The 15,525-nt window shown below is 39.0% G+C and overlaps 1 protein-coding gene across 2 annotated transcripts in view; it reads left to right on the top strand.

Moving 5' to 3' along the window:
- LOC106876955 (WASH complex subunit 2) overlaps positions 1-15,525 on the top strand; it is a 71,496-nt gene that overhangs the window by 7,065 nt on the left and 48,906 nt on the right. For both annotated transcript variants that reach the window (XM_014925725.2, XM_014925724.2), the window contains exons 3-17: positions 160-252; positions 1,045-1,116; positions 2,757-2,816; positions 3,333-3,506; positions 4,065-4,155; positions 4,511-4,596; positions 4,897-4,968; positions 5,119-5,298; positions 5,959-6,025; positions 6,412-6,483; positions 7,514-7,611; positions 8,330-8,423; positions 9,434-9,616; positions 10,000-10,115; positions 11,023-11,222. In XM_014925725.2, coding sequence (XP_014781211.1) covers positions 160-252; positions 1,045-1,116; positions 2,757-2,816; positions 3,333-3,506; positions 4,065-4,155; positions 4,511-4,596; positions 4,897-4,968; positions 5,119-5,298; positions 5,959-6,025; positions 6,412-6,483; positions 7,514-7,611; positions 8,330-8,423; positions 9,434-9,616; positions 10,000-10,115; positions 11,023-11,222 — 1,658 coding nt within the window. The remainder of the gene's footprint in view (positions 1-159; positions 253-1,044; positions 1,117-2,756; positions 2,817-3,332; positions 3,507-4,064; positions 4,156-4,510; positions 4,597-4,896; positions 4,969-5,118; positions 5,299-5,958; positions 6,026-6,411; positions 6,484-7,513; positions 7,612-8,329; positions 8,424-9,433; positions 9,617-9,999; positions 10,116-11,022; positions 11,223-15,525) is intronic.

Below are 15,525 nucleotides of genomic sequence, written 5' to 3'. Positions count from 1 at the left end.
ACACAGACACACATTCTCATTTTTATATATATAGATAATGTGTAAAGATTAAGGTGGCAGAATTATTAGCATGCCTGGCAAAATGCTTAGCCATCCGTCTTCATGTTCTGAGTTCAAATTCTGCTGAGGTTGACTTTGCCTTTCATCCTTTGTCAACAGCTGCTGCTCCATCTGCAGAACTTCTCCCAGACTATTTTATCAAAGACTCATGAGATTGAGAACCAGGTGAATAAACTGGTCAATGAAACCAAGGTACGGTACACACTTAGATCTTTTCTTTTTTGTATTTTGCCTTCTGTACTACTATTGTTGTACCTCTGTATTACTTCATTACCAAAGTATGATACACACTTGGAGAGGTCTTTTATTTTTTCCTTGCCATACTGTATGCCATTGTACTGTGTAATACAGCTCTGTCACTGTAGTGCTGTTGTGTACTCTGCTGTTGCACCATACTATACTACAACTGTATTACCATAAGAACTTATTGTCCACAGCTTCAACCATATCTCCATTCTCACTCACAAGTCTCCACTCACACTCGGCAGTCCACATTCTCACACTCACCAGTCTCCATTCACAATTACCAGTCTCCACTCACATTCACTGTTCTCCACTCTCACTCACTAATCTCCATTCACACTCACCAGCCTCCATTCACACTCACAAGTTTCCACTCACTCACCAGTCTCCTCTCACACTTACCACTCTTCATTCACATACACCAGTCTCCATTCTCATTCCCCAGTCTCCACTCACAATCACCAGCATCCACTCACATTTACCAGCCCTTCACTCACACTCGCCAGTTTCCACTCACACTCACCAGTCTGCATTCACACTCACCAGTCTCCACTCACACTCACTAGTCTCCACTCACACTCGCCAGTCTCCACTCACACTCGCCAGTTTCCACTCACACTCGCCAGTTTCCACTCACACTTGCCAATCTCCACTTACACTGACCTGTCTCCACTCACACTCACCACACTTCACATCTCAACCAGAGCATATCTCATGCAGTCTTTGTTCTCTCTCCCTCAGAGTACCGGAGTCAAAGTGAATAATGTCTTCAATGATTTCATTATGCTGGCCAACTCACAGTTTGTGGAAAACGTAATGTATCCTTAATCCTTTAATCTTTTTCTTAATCTCTATTTTTTCTACTTCTTTTTTTTCCTTTATGGACATAGAGGTACATGGAAAAAAAAAACACGCATACATCATCATCATTTAACATCAAAGCCAAAGTATTTATCAAGAATAGTTTGACTGTGACTTTGAAGTTTCGGCCTGCTTATCCTTCAGCGGACACAGTCCAAAACTTCAGAGTCACTGTCAACACCCCTCCTTTCTGTTGGGAGGCACAAGCACTTTCACACACATGTATACACACGATCTGAAGCTCCACCTGCCCAATTCAATCACAAGGTTTCAGTCAGCCCAAGACTATAGCAGAAGACACTTGCCCACAGTGCCATTCAGTGGGACTGAACCTGAAACCATGTCGCTGAGAAGCAAGCTTCCTAACCATTCTTGTGAAAGAATAATAAATATATGCTCCACAAAAAGTATTGTGTAATCTTTCAGTTTAATGTAAAATTGTTTTTATTATAACTTGACATAGAAAATAAACATCATCATCATCATCATCATTTAATGTGCATCTTCCAGGCATGCATGGGTAGGACAGTTGATGGGAGCTGGCCAGATAGAAAAAGTACCCTAGACTATTATGTTTGCTTTGGCAGGGATTTTACAGCTGGATGCCCTTCCTAATAACACAGCGTATATATATATATATATTTGTGTTTGTCCCCTTGCCATTGCTTGACAACCAATGCTGGTGTGTGTAGGTCCCCATAACTTAGCAGTTCAGCAAAAGAGACTGATAGAATAAGTACCAAGCTTAGTAGAAGATAAGTCTCGGGGCCAATTTTGGTCAAGTAAAAACCTTTAAGGTGGTGCTCCAGCATGGCCACAGTCAAATGACTGAAACAATTAAAAGAATTTAATCTCATTTAGTGGTTAGCTGTTGTACAAAACATTGGAAAATCAACAACTCATCAATCAACTGAAGATTCACTTTGACCTACTTAAACCGCCTAGGACTCACATTCCATACTTAAACCTCAGGTCAGGATAAGATCAACTGCATAGTAATGTTTATAGCCATATCAAGTTTCTAAATCTCCTTCTCACTTTTTTTTTTTGTCTCAAAAACCATAGTTGCCTAGCGAAAGAATGTTAGGCATTCATGAATGCTTTCAAGTTCACTTTGAACCACATCAGTGAACAGACTTTGAATAAAGTTGCAGAGTCAAAAAAATAGCTGGAGGCAAATGAAACTGTTAGTTCTTTATGCAACAGAAACCTGTGTTGGTCATATTTAAGCCAAATATTCTGTATAATTGATTAGGAACCAAAAATATGCAAGATGTGCTAATCACCATATTCATTGCAGTTGTCTTATATAGTCCACTCACTCTCATGAGTGGTTGGCATTAAGAAGGGCTTCCAGCCATAAAAATCATACCAAAGTATAGACAGTGGAACTTGGTGCAGTCCACTGGCTTACCAGTTCCTGTCAAACCATCCAACACGTCTTCACTAGCATCTTCCTCACCATCACTGCATCTTTCATCACCACCACCATCTTCATCGCCATCATTGTCGCTCTCACCACCACCATCACCATTCTCGCTACTATCAACACCATCACCATAGTCTTACCATATTCTTCGATCTTCTTTCAGCGTGTTTATGATGATGATGTCAGTGGAAAAGAAACAACAAACAACAACAATAAGGAACCGGTAAGTAATCAGAAAAATATTCTCCACATTATGGTTTGGCTTCTTTGAAACACAACCTTTTGTTCTATTTTGTTTTAAATCTTCTTTTACTTGTTCTGTTTTTCTTTTTTGTTTTTCATCCTTTCAGGCTGAATAAAATATGCACCAGTTATGCATTGGGGGTGAATGTACTTGATTAACCCTCTTCCCTCCCAAATTTCAGGGCTTGAGCCTATAGTAGGAAGGCTTATTACAACCGCCTTAGCGAAGGCGGAGGTATTGTTTTCAGTTGTGTTTGTTTGTTTGTCCGTGGACAAGATATCTCAAGAACCACTGGATGGCTTTGCTACATGTTCATCTGTTGGAACTGTGAGAACAGTCGAATTATTCTGCATAAAGGGTGACTCGTGACTTGTATGGTCACTTTGCTTAATTAAAGTGAAGAAGACTTGTGCCCCATAAACCTCACTTTCTTGTCTGTCACCATCTTCAATCCAGTGGTAAGACCATTTTACAAACGTCCTTTGTTTGTTGTAGGAAATGAGTAAAGAAGAAAGAGAAGTAATGATGGTCCAGAAAATTGCTCAAGCTGTCAATTCAGGTCTGAATGTTATTGATGAGTCATTTGAAAAACTTGATACCAATGCTGGGAACTCTGAGTCAGAAGATGATGATGCTGCCTATACTGTGGATCCAATCTTTGAAGCAAAGGTAAACACACACACACATACACGCCTATATATATTTATATTAATCTGAATATACAGTATTATAGATCCATTTCATCCAATCTTACCAATTGATTTCCATATGTGCCCTCTCTGAGGAATGTGTGATTTAGTTAACTCCCCTGTTACCAGTGTGAAACTGATTGATAAGATCAGCTGAAATGGATCTGTAAGACGGATTCTTCAAGTGAAGTCAACCAGCAAGAGACCTAGGGAGTAGACCAAGAATGAGATGATTGAGTAATATCCGTAGTCTCCGTTGTTCAGGCCTGGGAATCTAACCAGAAAGTAAAGTATAATGATAATTGCTTCTGGTAGAACCCTCCTTGGAATAGTGGACGGAAAAGATGGGCAGATGGGACAGATACCAAATATGACCGCTTGACCTTAAAATCATACGAACTTTCATCTGACAAGTTAGTTCTAAATACTGGTTCTCAAAAAGGTTGTTTTTTCTTTGTTAATTTTACCTACTCTCTATTTTCTGTATGTGTAACTTTTCTGATTTCTTTTTTTTTTTTGTAATTCTTTACTTTGACAGGATCCTTACATACATCGGCCACTTCCATTCCTAATTGGTAGCAATGATTTCATGCGAGATGACAATGTTGGCCTCATAGAGATTTTCTCAGGTAAGTTTCAAGGAATAAACTGATGGTGGTGGTGGATGTTGAAATCAGTTGACCATTGGACAAAATACCTTGTGGTTTTCTTTTTAGTTAAGTTACTTTCCATCATAAACTCAAACTCCACATCTTCCTAGATAGATTTACTTTCTATACTATTGCATTCACTAACATAGCTAGAGGTGGCGTGGAGGAGGTGGTGCACCCCGGGGCAGCACCAGTTTTGGGTCTACTGTAGGTTACAAGCCTGTATAGGCTGCAATTGAAATCAAAGTTTATTTTTTTTTGTGTGTGTGTATTATATTCCCGTCACTTTGTCTCATTCTCTCTTTACCTCTCTCTCTCTCCCTCTCCTTATCAGAAGAAGATGATGGTGAAACTGACCATGGCAGCTTGAGTGATGACTCCGAACCTGAGAAGGGTAAACTGGACCAGATTGAATCTGAGGTAAGTTTGAGGTAAAGAAAATGGAGACTCAGTGTGTGTGTGTGTATGTGCACAGGTGTGCATGTGCATACACACACATACACACACATCCACACTTTTACTTCACATGCATATATCACATCACACTCCATGTACACATATGACACACCTCTACACACGCATATATTACATCACATTCCACACATGAACACACATCCTGTTCCACTCACACATACGCTCCACACAAATACACACACACACACATCACTCTACACTCACACAAGCCACACAAGAGTAATTTCTCTGTTCTGTATTTGTCAGTACACTGATGAAGATATGGACTATGATGATACTGCCCCTCCACCCAAGAGGAAGAGCACCAGGGCAACTGAGGTAGGTCAACCTGTTCAGTTTGGATTTCTTAATTAGATAACTAATCTGTATGTAAAGATGTATCTCTTAATTAAATTACCAATCCATGTGTAACAACCCATCTCTTGACCAATCTATGTAATTAACAATTGAATGTTCTTTTGTTGACAGTCAACCTACGATTCAGAGGACAGTGATGGTGATTTGTTTGGAACTAAAGATTCCCAGAGTGGATCTGACGATGAGGAAGACGACAGCTTTGAGAAGAAGAGCAAACCAAAAGCTGACCGCAGTTTTAGTGATGAAGATGAAGAGGAGGAGGAGAATGAAGACAAAGGAAGTACTCCTGAGGTAATTTTTCTTTCCTCTGCAACAAGAGCAAAGCTAAGGAGTATAACAAGGCTTTCAAAATACTCTGTCAGGCATGGCTGTGTGGTAAGAAGCTTTCTTCTGAGCCATATGATCCCAGGTTCAGTCCCACTATGTGGCACCTTGGACAAGTGTCTTCTACTATGGCCTCAGGTCAATCAAAGCCTTGTGAGTGGATTTGGTAGACGGAAACTGAAAGAAGCCCATCATATATATGTATATATCTATGTGTGTGAGTCTTTATGTCTGTGTTTGTACCCCACCACTGCTTGGCAACTGGTGTTGGTGTGTTTATGTTCCCGTGACTAAGTGGTTCAACAAAAGAGACAAGTCCTGGTGTCAAATACAAGGAGAATGTGAACGAAGACTGGATCTTTGAATTCACCGATTCCACATTGCTGGTAATTAGATTCTGGTAATTCCTTCCAGTCTTTTCTAATTGCAATCAATGAATAAAAAGAAGGTAAAGAAGCTATTTTAAGTGTGAGGTATCAACGGTCCCAATCTAAAGCATACTATAAGGACCGGATACTATAAAACAAGCATGTAATTCCCTTCACCTGTTGTTAGAGTTAGGGCGTGACACATATTTCTTCTCTTAATTCCATTCACGATGTAAAGTTTGGTTTTTCTTCCTTCTAGAAGCCATTCAACAAGAGTAGTCTCCAGGCTGAGCTTGCGGCCAGACTAGGAGTTCCAGAAAGAAAAGGTCAGTTATTTCATCATTTTTTATTATTATTATTATTATTATTATTATTATTATTATTAAGGTGGTGAGCTAGCAGGATCATTAGCACACCAGGCGAAATGCTTAGCGGCATTTCGTCTGTTATTACATTCTGAGTTCAAATTCCGCCGAGGTCAACTTTGCTTTTCATGTCGTCCAAACTTCCAAAGTGAGGCTTACTGATACATAAATTGATGTATAGAGTTTAAACATGATGTGAAAACATTCAAATATCATCATTGTTAGTCCAAATCCTGCTGCACTTCACGTGGAATTTTGGGCCTGAAAAACTTGTATGCCAGAAAATATGGTATGTATGATTATACATACACAAGAAATGAACCATTTATCTTCTTTTTTACCTCCAGATTCAACTGCCAGTAATTCACAAAAAAAGAAAACAAAAGCCAGAAAGAACACTGTTAAAGAACCTACACCAGGTACAATAAACACTTTTGTTGCTGCTGTTGTTACTTAGTCCTGAGTCAGACTAGATCCAACCAGACATACAATCAAAAGCATTCCAACCATGGCCATCTCATATGAAGTTACAATAGACCATATTATGGAATATATCCTTCTGTATTTGAGATGGTAGGGTGTCATTTGAAGGGTACATGGCTGCTATTTCTTGCAGGTAACCGCATAAAGGTTTCCTGTTATTGTTTACACTCAGGGCAGGTCTGATCAAAGGCATTCCATTTATGACCATCCTGTTATTTTTATTGATACATAAGACCATCAGAACTGTCTGGTCTTCTTTAAAGTAATAGGGTGTTCTTTGAGGGATATATAACTGCTATTTCTAACAGGTCCAACAACCACTGAGGCTTCCTCATGAGTTTCTTTTACTGTTGCTGTGTAACCTTAGGTCAGCTCCTGGGGCTCATTTTAATCAGTTTTAAATTTAATTAAAAATTCAGTTTCTTAAATTAATTCCAACAAGCAAAATAACTAATGTTTGTCAACATTGCTGTTCCATATGACTCGACGTTACGACCATTTTTTAACCCCAAGAGAATGCCTCCTCTAGCTGGTTATCAATGCAATCTGCACCTGATATATATTGGAAGCAGGGGAACAAACTCTTACCATCTTCTAGCAGCTTGACAGAACCACCAAACCAGCCGGTTACAGCCTATTTTTGTCCATCCTCAGTAGTGGATACCTGTCAGCTAGAGAGAACAGTAGTTCATTCCAGCTCACAATATATAGAAAACCAAGTGACACACAGTCACTGATCTTGCAACAAGCAAAATGATTAATTACAAAACCTCTATAAGAGATGAAAATAGTAATCATGCTGTGAAGTAATGTTTGTCACCACTTCAACATGGCTGCTCCATACAAACCAATGTTACTAACATTTTTAACCCCAAGAAGGGATCATTTTTTATTGTTTCTCTATTATTTATGTTTATTTCTTTAAATTTTGTTTCTGGCATTTTTTTTTCTTCTCTTTCTCTGCAGCCATAAACCATTTTGGTGGTTTTCCTGAAGAAGATAACTCAGCCTTTGATGTGTTCCCTGCTAAAAAGGGTCTCTTTTCTGATAATGATAATGAAGAGGTAAGTAGAAAGAGCTGACTGCTGTTGGCTGGTAACTAGCACATTGCTTTTGTTCTCTCTATCTCTCTCTCTCTATCTCTCTCTCTCTCTCTCTCTCTCTAAAAATGTGTGTCGGGTTGCTCTTACACTTCTGGTAACTTGTAACTCCGTACAACCTGTTGTATGCTCAAGTCGTCAGTGACTTAACCAGCAACCCAACACCAAGCTTGCTGGGTGAGGTGGGTGATTTTTGGACACCCTGTGGGATGAACAACAAGATTCATCAAAGGGCAGAGAAACCCAGAAAAGCAACAGCCATCAGTGCTTAAAGCATTGGACTCACAAGCATGAGGTAGTGAGTTCGATTCCTGTACCAGGATGTGTGTTGTGTTCTTGAGCAAGACACTTTATTTCTCGTTGCTCCAGTTCACTCAGCTGTAGAAATGAGTTGCAACATCACTGGTGTCAAGCTGTATCAACCTTTGCCTTTCCCTTGGATAACATCAGTGGCATGGAGAGAGGAGACTGGCATGCATGGGCGACTGTTGGTCTTCCATAAACAACCTTGCCCAGACTTGTGCTTCAGTGGGTAACTAACCACTGAGTCATAGATGACAGTAGCTGCTACTATAATACAAAACACAATGTTAATGATGTGTAGTATTTCCAATTGTAGTCCTGATCACCAACAATTTGTGCTTACTTGTCCTCACTATGTGACTGTTTCTTTTTCATACAGGGTGGGCTTTTTGACGACATTCCACGTAAACCTTCCATAGATCAATCTAAAAAAACACCACCATCTCATGGCTTCAGTGATGACGAAATTGATGGTAAGTGTTCAGTTTCTTGTATAATCTAAATGAGTGGCCTGGAGGCAGTAGACAAAATTTGAGAACTGTGGCATCTCAATTGCATACACTGTATTTTTCTTCAGCTCAGCAAGCTTCCTGCAACAGCAGTGAATGTTTTATTCAGTTTCCTATATACCAAGGCTTGAATTTTATTTAAGCAGGTGATAATTGGGTACACAGCATTAACAAGCCTCAAGAAAGGCAAAACATGTCTATTGTTCTTCTTAGTCACTGCAGGAACAATATTCATCTCATTCTGATATATGCTGGGTTTTTAACACAAGTCTGTGAAGAGATTTTATCTCACGCAATTCCACAGCTGCATGCCTTCTGGCAATATGTACATATTTAGCATGATACACAGATGGTGATTTTAATTTAATGCTGTTCCAATTGCATGCACCAAGTTGGTGTGTGTGTGCAGATATCATCATTATTTTTATGTCCATTTTTTTTTCTATGCTAGCATGAGTTGGACAAGGCTTAATAAGACAGTATTCAATAGTCAGATGTTCTTGTCAGACTGCAGTTATGCTGAGGCCCCAGATTGAAGCATTTTAGTTAAACAGATCAAGCCCATTCCATTTTTTTTTTTTTTTTTTTTGAGCCTGGGACTTATTCTGTCAATCTCTTGCTGTACCGCTGAATTATGGGGACATAAACACACCAACACTGGTTGTCGAGTGGTGGTGGGAGACACAGACGCGTGCAAGCACACACATACACACACACACACATATGACAGGCTTCTTTCAGTTTCTGTCAACCAAATCCACTTACACTTTGGTCGGCCCAAGGCTATATATAGTAGAAGACACTTGCTCAAGGTGCCACGCAGTAGAACTGAACCCGGGACCATGTGGTCGGAAAACAAACTTCTTATCACACAGTCACACCTGCATGTGTGTGTGTGTGTATATATATATATATATATATATATATGTATATCCCAATGCATACTAACCTCTGTGTTTTCTTTATGATGACAGATCTATTTTCACCAACCAATACAAGCAGCAGTTCTCAGAAACCAAAGAGCCACAGATCTAGTATTGTGTCAGCCACCTCTGAAAAAGGTCTGTTTGATGATGATGATGATGACAATGAAAGGGAGGAGGATAAGAATGCTGGTTTATTTACCAGTAGTGGCTTCAAACCCCAACCAAAAGATGGTAAGCAATGATTTCTGTCTACTTAACTCTCCATACCTCTTATTCCATTACTCTTTTTATCTCTCTCTCTCCCTCTTTCTCTTGTTATATATATGTGTGTGTGTATATATATATATATATATAATGTGTGTGTGTGGAGGCACAATGGCCTAGTGATTAGAGCAGCAGACTCACAGTTGTAGGATTGCAGTTTCGATTCCCAGACTGGGCATTGTGTGTGTTTATTGTGCGAAAACATGTAAATCTCCACGAGGCTCTGGCAGGGGTTGGTGGCGAACCCTGCTGTACTCTTTCACCACAACTGAAAGGACAAGCCTGTATGTGTGGAAAATTCTGCAGTGATGGTCATGTTATTTAATTTTTGTTTGTTTATTTATTTTCAGATTTACCAAAATCTAAGCCAGTGAGCAACCTCTTTGGAGACAATGATAGCGAGGCCAGCGATGATGGAGATTTGTTCAGTAATATTACTGCAAAGAAACCAATTGAAACAAAGCAGGTAGGTCTTGTTTTGATAAATACAAATAGGGTCAAGTGGTTGAGAAATTCAGTACATAATTGTAAGGTCCCAGGTTCATAGTAAATATCAAAAGAACCTTAACCTTTTCATAAACATATTACTAACGATATTCTTTGTGCATTTAAAGTAATTAAAGCACAGGCATGGCTGTGTAGTAGGAAGCTTGCTTCTTAACCACATGGTTCCAGGTTCAGTCCTGCTGCGTGGCATCTTGGGCAAGTGTCCTCTACTATAGATGTGAGTGGATTTGGCAGATGGAAACTGAAAAAAGCCCTTCGTATTTATGTATGTGTGTGTGTGTCCTTGTGTCTGTGTTTGTCCCCACCACCGCTTGAGAAATGATGTTTCTGTGTTTATATCCCCCATAACTTAGCAGTTCAACAAAAGAAACTGATAGAATAAGTACCAGAAGTCCTGGGGTCGATTTATTCAACTAAAACCCTTCAAGGCAGTACCTCAGTATGGCCATAGCCAAATGAGTGAAACAAGTAAAAGAGTAAAAGATAAAGAAATGAATTAACATGGATTTTGGCATTATTATAGCTGAGAGGTTACTCAGAGTTTCACATTCTCATTCATCACAACTGTCATCACTTTTTTTTTAATAAAAAGTACATTACTCTACCTTTGGTATTTGAGTACTATTTTTTCCATCTTGTTTTGCACTTATGTGCTCACCTGTGTATATGTGTATGTGTATATATATATATATATATATATATAAAACATAGGGTAAAAAATCATATATTAATTAATATCGATTAATTACCAGGAAGCTAGCACATTTAAAGAACCAGAATCATTAACTGTCCACTTTAGTGGTCAACGTTATATATAAAAATATATATATATATATACAATGGATTTTTATTTATTCTTTAAACAGACTGGAGACAAAAGGGATCCAGTAGACAGCAAAATGTCTGTCAGCACCTCGAAGCCTGTACGGTCTGAATCCTCAACATCATCCTTGTTAAGCAAACCTTCTGAGACCGTAAAGCAAAGTCCACTTCAGTCCAGTGACAGCCTCTTTGCTGACAATGATAATGACGACCTGTTCCTTTCGAAACCTGTGCCCAACACACAGTGAGTAAATTTAGTACCCTTTACCTTTCTCTCTCTCTTCTCTCTTCCCCTTTGTTTCTCTCCTTTATTTCTTCACTTTCACTTTCTCTTTCACATTTCATTTGCACCCTCTTCCTCCTTACTCTCTTTCACTTCCAGTTTTCCCTCTCATTTGTTCGTTTCTCTCTTTTACTCTCTATAACAGTGGTTCTCAACCTTTTTTTAATATCTGGGGCAGATCCAAAACCTGTTTTTGTTTTTAGGGGGCTGCACCAAAATAAAAGTAAAGCATTTGGCAATTAAAAAAAGATTTATATTTATAAAGGCCTCACAGAGGCAATGACAAATGACCGAGACCTTTGGCAATATGCTGGGCTTCAGGAGAAGACCCATCAAGCCAGGGAAATCATAGTTGTAGTAGATACAGGTATCACGCAACTGGTACCCATGCTAGTGGCATGTAAAAGCACCCATTACAGTCTCGGAGTGGTTGGCATTAGGAAGAGCATCCAGATGTAGAGACCATGCCAAATTGGACTGGTGTATGGTGCAGCTTACCAGCTCTGCTCAAACCATCCAACCCATGCCAGCATGGACAATAGACGTTAAATGATGAAAGGGAAGACCATCAAGGGCTGCCTGAAGAATGCTTGAGGGACACATGTGGCCCTGGGAACCATGGTTGAAAACCACTGCTCTATAATCTCATGTTTTCTTCTTCCTGTTTTGAAACTCTATTCAGACATCAAATGTGTGTATATATTTCGTTTTTGTACTTGGTTTGCAAGATTCTTTATGTGAATTTGTGTGTTGAAGCATATTTTATTGTGTCTGGGGAGAGTCAGTAAAAATAAATAAATGAGCAGAAATTGGACCAGTAAGTGTTAAATTAATAAGGCACTAAAAGAGAATGACTTTCCCCAGACACAATAAAATGTATATATATATGTTACAAAGATATTGCAGCCACAGAAATACCAGCCTATTATAGGCCACAAGCTCTGAAATTTTGCAGGAGGGGGTAGCTAATTGATTATATTGGTTGCAGAGCTCAGTGGGCAAAAGTTTGAAAACCCCTGCATCACATCACATCACATCACATCACATCACATCGTTTATATATGTTCCTCAGATCACATTATGCCACAGTCCGTTATTTCTTCATTCATCACATAACAACCACATGACATCAAATTTGCTTCACATTGCATCATATTGCGTCACATCACATCACATGACAAGACATTACAACTTCATTGTGCGCAAGAATTTTAGTAAGACAAATGAAATGAATCCTTTGTAGCGACAGCAGCAGCGGGGGAAGTGATGCTGGTGGCGGTGGTGATGCTAATAGTAGTAATGCTTCTGGTGGTGGTGGCAGTGGAGAAGCCACCCACGATATATATGAAACATTGTGTAAATAACCGAAAACAAATGGCTCTATTTTTACTGTTGTTGTTGTTATTTAACTTTTATTGTTTAGAATTTCTATGGATTTTTGTTGTTGTTTTGTTTCAAGCATTAAAAAGAAATCAAAAGAAAAAGTTACTGGAAGTTTAATGTTCTTTTATCATTGTTTTTGTTCCCTCCTCCTCTTCATCATCATCATCATCATCACTACCACTGCTATTATTGTCATCACTATCATCATTACTACCACCACTTCCACCATTGTTAGTCATCATCATCATCAGAGCCAGCTTGGGAGGGAACCTCTACTTAGTTGCTCAGCTTGCTACAAATAGTGGCCAAATGACCTCAAATTACACCTTGCCTTCTTAAAGAGTGGAAGGACACATTGTATAACGTAGTCCGAGGTACACAAAAGGTTGGAATGAGTTTGACCACTGGTCTGCTGGACCAAGGCTAAACAATATCATAATCATCACCACAGCTAGCAGCAGCATCACTAGTATCATCATCATCATCATTATCATCATCAACATCACTATCTTGATCATCACCAACATCAACACCACCACCACCACCACAGATGTACAGTGGCTGAATAGTTACATTTCTGTATCATTATTATTATTATTATTATCATTATTATTATTATTATCATTATTATTATTATTATTAGTTAGTGAGAGAGCAGTGTATGCCATCAAAGTGACACTGGGGTACAAATATATGAAGCCCAATATACCCATCATGACTACCCGTCTGATAAGGGTGCACCAGGCACATACATCACAACCATATGTGCATGACATGGTAGTCTCATATCAAGATAAACAGTGCATGATCTTGTAGGTAGGGGCCCAGTTAGAATTTTCTTCAGGTTGAGTACCCCATCTTGCTCAAAAGGTCCCTGAATAAGGGTTGTTTAATTATGTTGAACAAAACATCCATGTTTTCAGAGGTGAATTATCCAAACCCCAAAGAATTCCTCTCAACACATGGCTATGATGCTCCTCCACTACTTCTGCTCATGATCAGAGATGCACATATCACCAGCCGCTAAGGGACATGCTCAAGTGGTTAAGGTCAAACAACTGACCAACAAATCTGTGGTATTGAGCAGAATATTTGCAAACACATTTAAAGTGTAAGCCTTTTAAACACATTTAGACTAAACTGTTTAAACACATTTCAAGTGTAAGCCACTTAAACACATTTAGACTAAACTGTTTAAACACATTTTGCATGTAAGCCACCTAAACACATTTAAAGTGTAAGCCTCTGAAACACATTTAGACTAATCTGTTTAAACACATTTCAAGTGTAAGCCAGCTAAATGCATTTAGACTAAGCCATGTAGGCACAAATATCAGTCACCTCAACACATAGACAGTAAACCATTTTGAACACAAGTGTGTGCTATATGTCGTCTAAATATAATTTGGCTGAGAGACCCATAAACACATTGGGATACAAAACAACCTCTCTAAGTATGAACTAAGCAATTATCTTAGTTAGTTTCATATCTAATTAGGACAACTAACCTCCTCTTGTTATCAGTTCAGGTTAGAGGTAAACTATACTTAATTACATAATCTCTGCTTCCTCCTTCTCCTCCTCGGAAGCTGCAGGTTTTGATGACGATGCTGATAATTAGATATGACTGTGATTTTGTTTATACGTATATATATATATATATATATATATATATATATATATATATATATATATATATATCATCTTATCACCACCACACACACACACACCACAGTCACCTACACACATACACTAAAACATATGTGAATACACTCTCACATGGCATTGGTGGTGGCTAAGGATTTGGGGGTGCAGCAGGAAGAAAGAGTCCTACATCTCTCTCTCTCTCTCCCTCCCCCCCCCTCTCTCTCTGTTTTGGTAACATGCCAATACTGAATTTCTTTTGCAAGATGCAAAACACTATCCTCCATCATCATCATCATCATCATCATCATCATCACTACCACAGCCACAACCATCTTTATTACTTTGTTCGCAACTTTACTGATAGACACGTATACATACCTCCATCGCCACCACCACCACCATCTTTACTGCCACCTGATGAAGCTGGAAGCTGACAGCTAACAACTTGCCTTTTTACAGAGCAACAAGTTGCTGTTGAGAGTAGAGTAGAGTAACGAGGGATGATAGATTGGTAGAGAGGTCACTGAACAGGGTGGCTATATTGGATGGATGGATGGGTAGACACGAAGAAGATAGTCAGACGGAAACACAAATAGGTAAGTAGACAGGTAGATAAATTGATGGAAGGGTGGATGGATGGGTGGATAGAGGTGAACATGGACAGATATACAGGTGGACAAACAGGTAAAGAGTTGGCTGAATATGAGGATAAATAGCTGAATGGAAAAATAGAAAAGCTCATGTATTTGGCAGGTGGATAAAATTGGCGGAAGAAAAAATAAAGATGATTTCACTGTGTGTGTGTATGTATGTACATATATACATGGTAAAGACCCCTTTCATATATATATATATATATATATAGAGAGAGAGAGAGAGAGAGAGTAAAGCCCCCCTTTGGTCATGAATGACCATGGGATTGCACCTAGAAAGTTCCCCTCCAAGTTCCCTGACACTCTAACCACCAAGCCATGTGCCTTCTCTTCACAAAAGTCAGGATGGCCAAGCACATGAAAAGTACCCACTGCATTCTCAGAGTAGTTGGCATTAGGAAGGGCATCCAGCTGTAGAATGTGGGTTCCAGTCTCACGCATATGGGAAAACCTACTTTTTTTCCATCGAGGGCTTATATGCCCCATTATTAAATTATTTTCTTTAGTCATTGTGCGGTGATTGCTTATAAGCTTTAAGCTTATCAAATACTCCTATTCTATATATATATATATATATATAT

This window comes from Octopus bimaculoides, chromosome 23 (genome assembly GCF_001194135.2).
Source record: "Octopus bimaculoides isolate UCB-OBI-ISO-001 chromosome 23, ASM119413v2, whole genome shotgun sequence".
Classification (NCBI taxonomy): Eukaryota; Metazoa; Mollusca; class Cephalopoda; order Octopoda; family Octopodidae; genus Octopus; species Octopus bimaculoides.
This window is presented reverse-complemented; position numbering and strand designations above follow the sequence as displayed.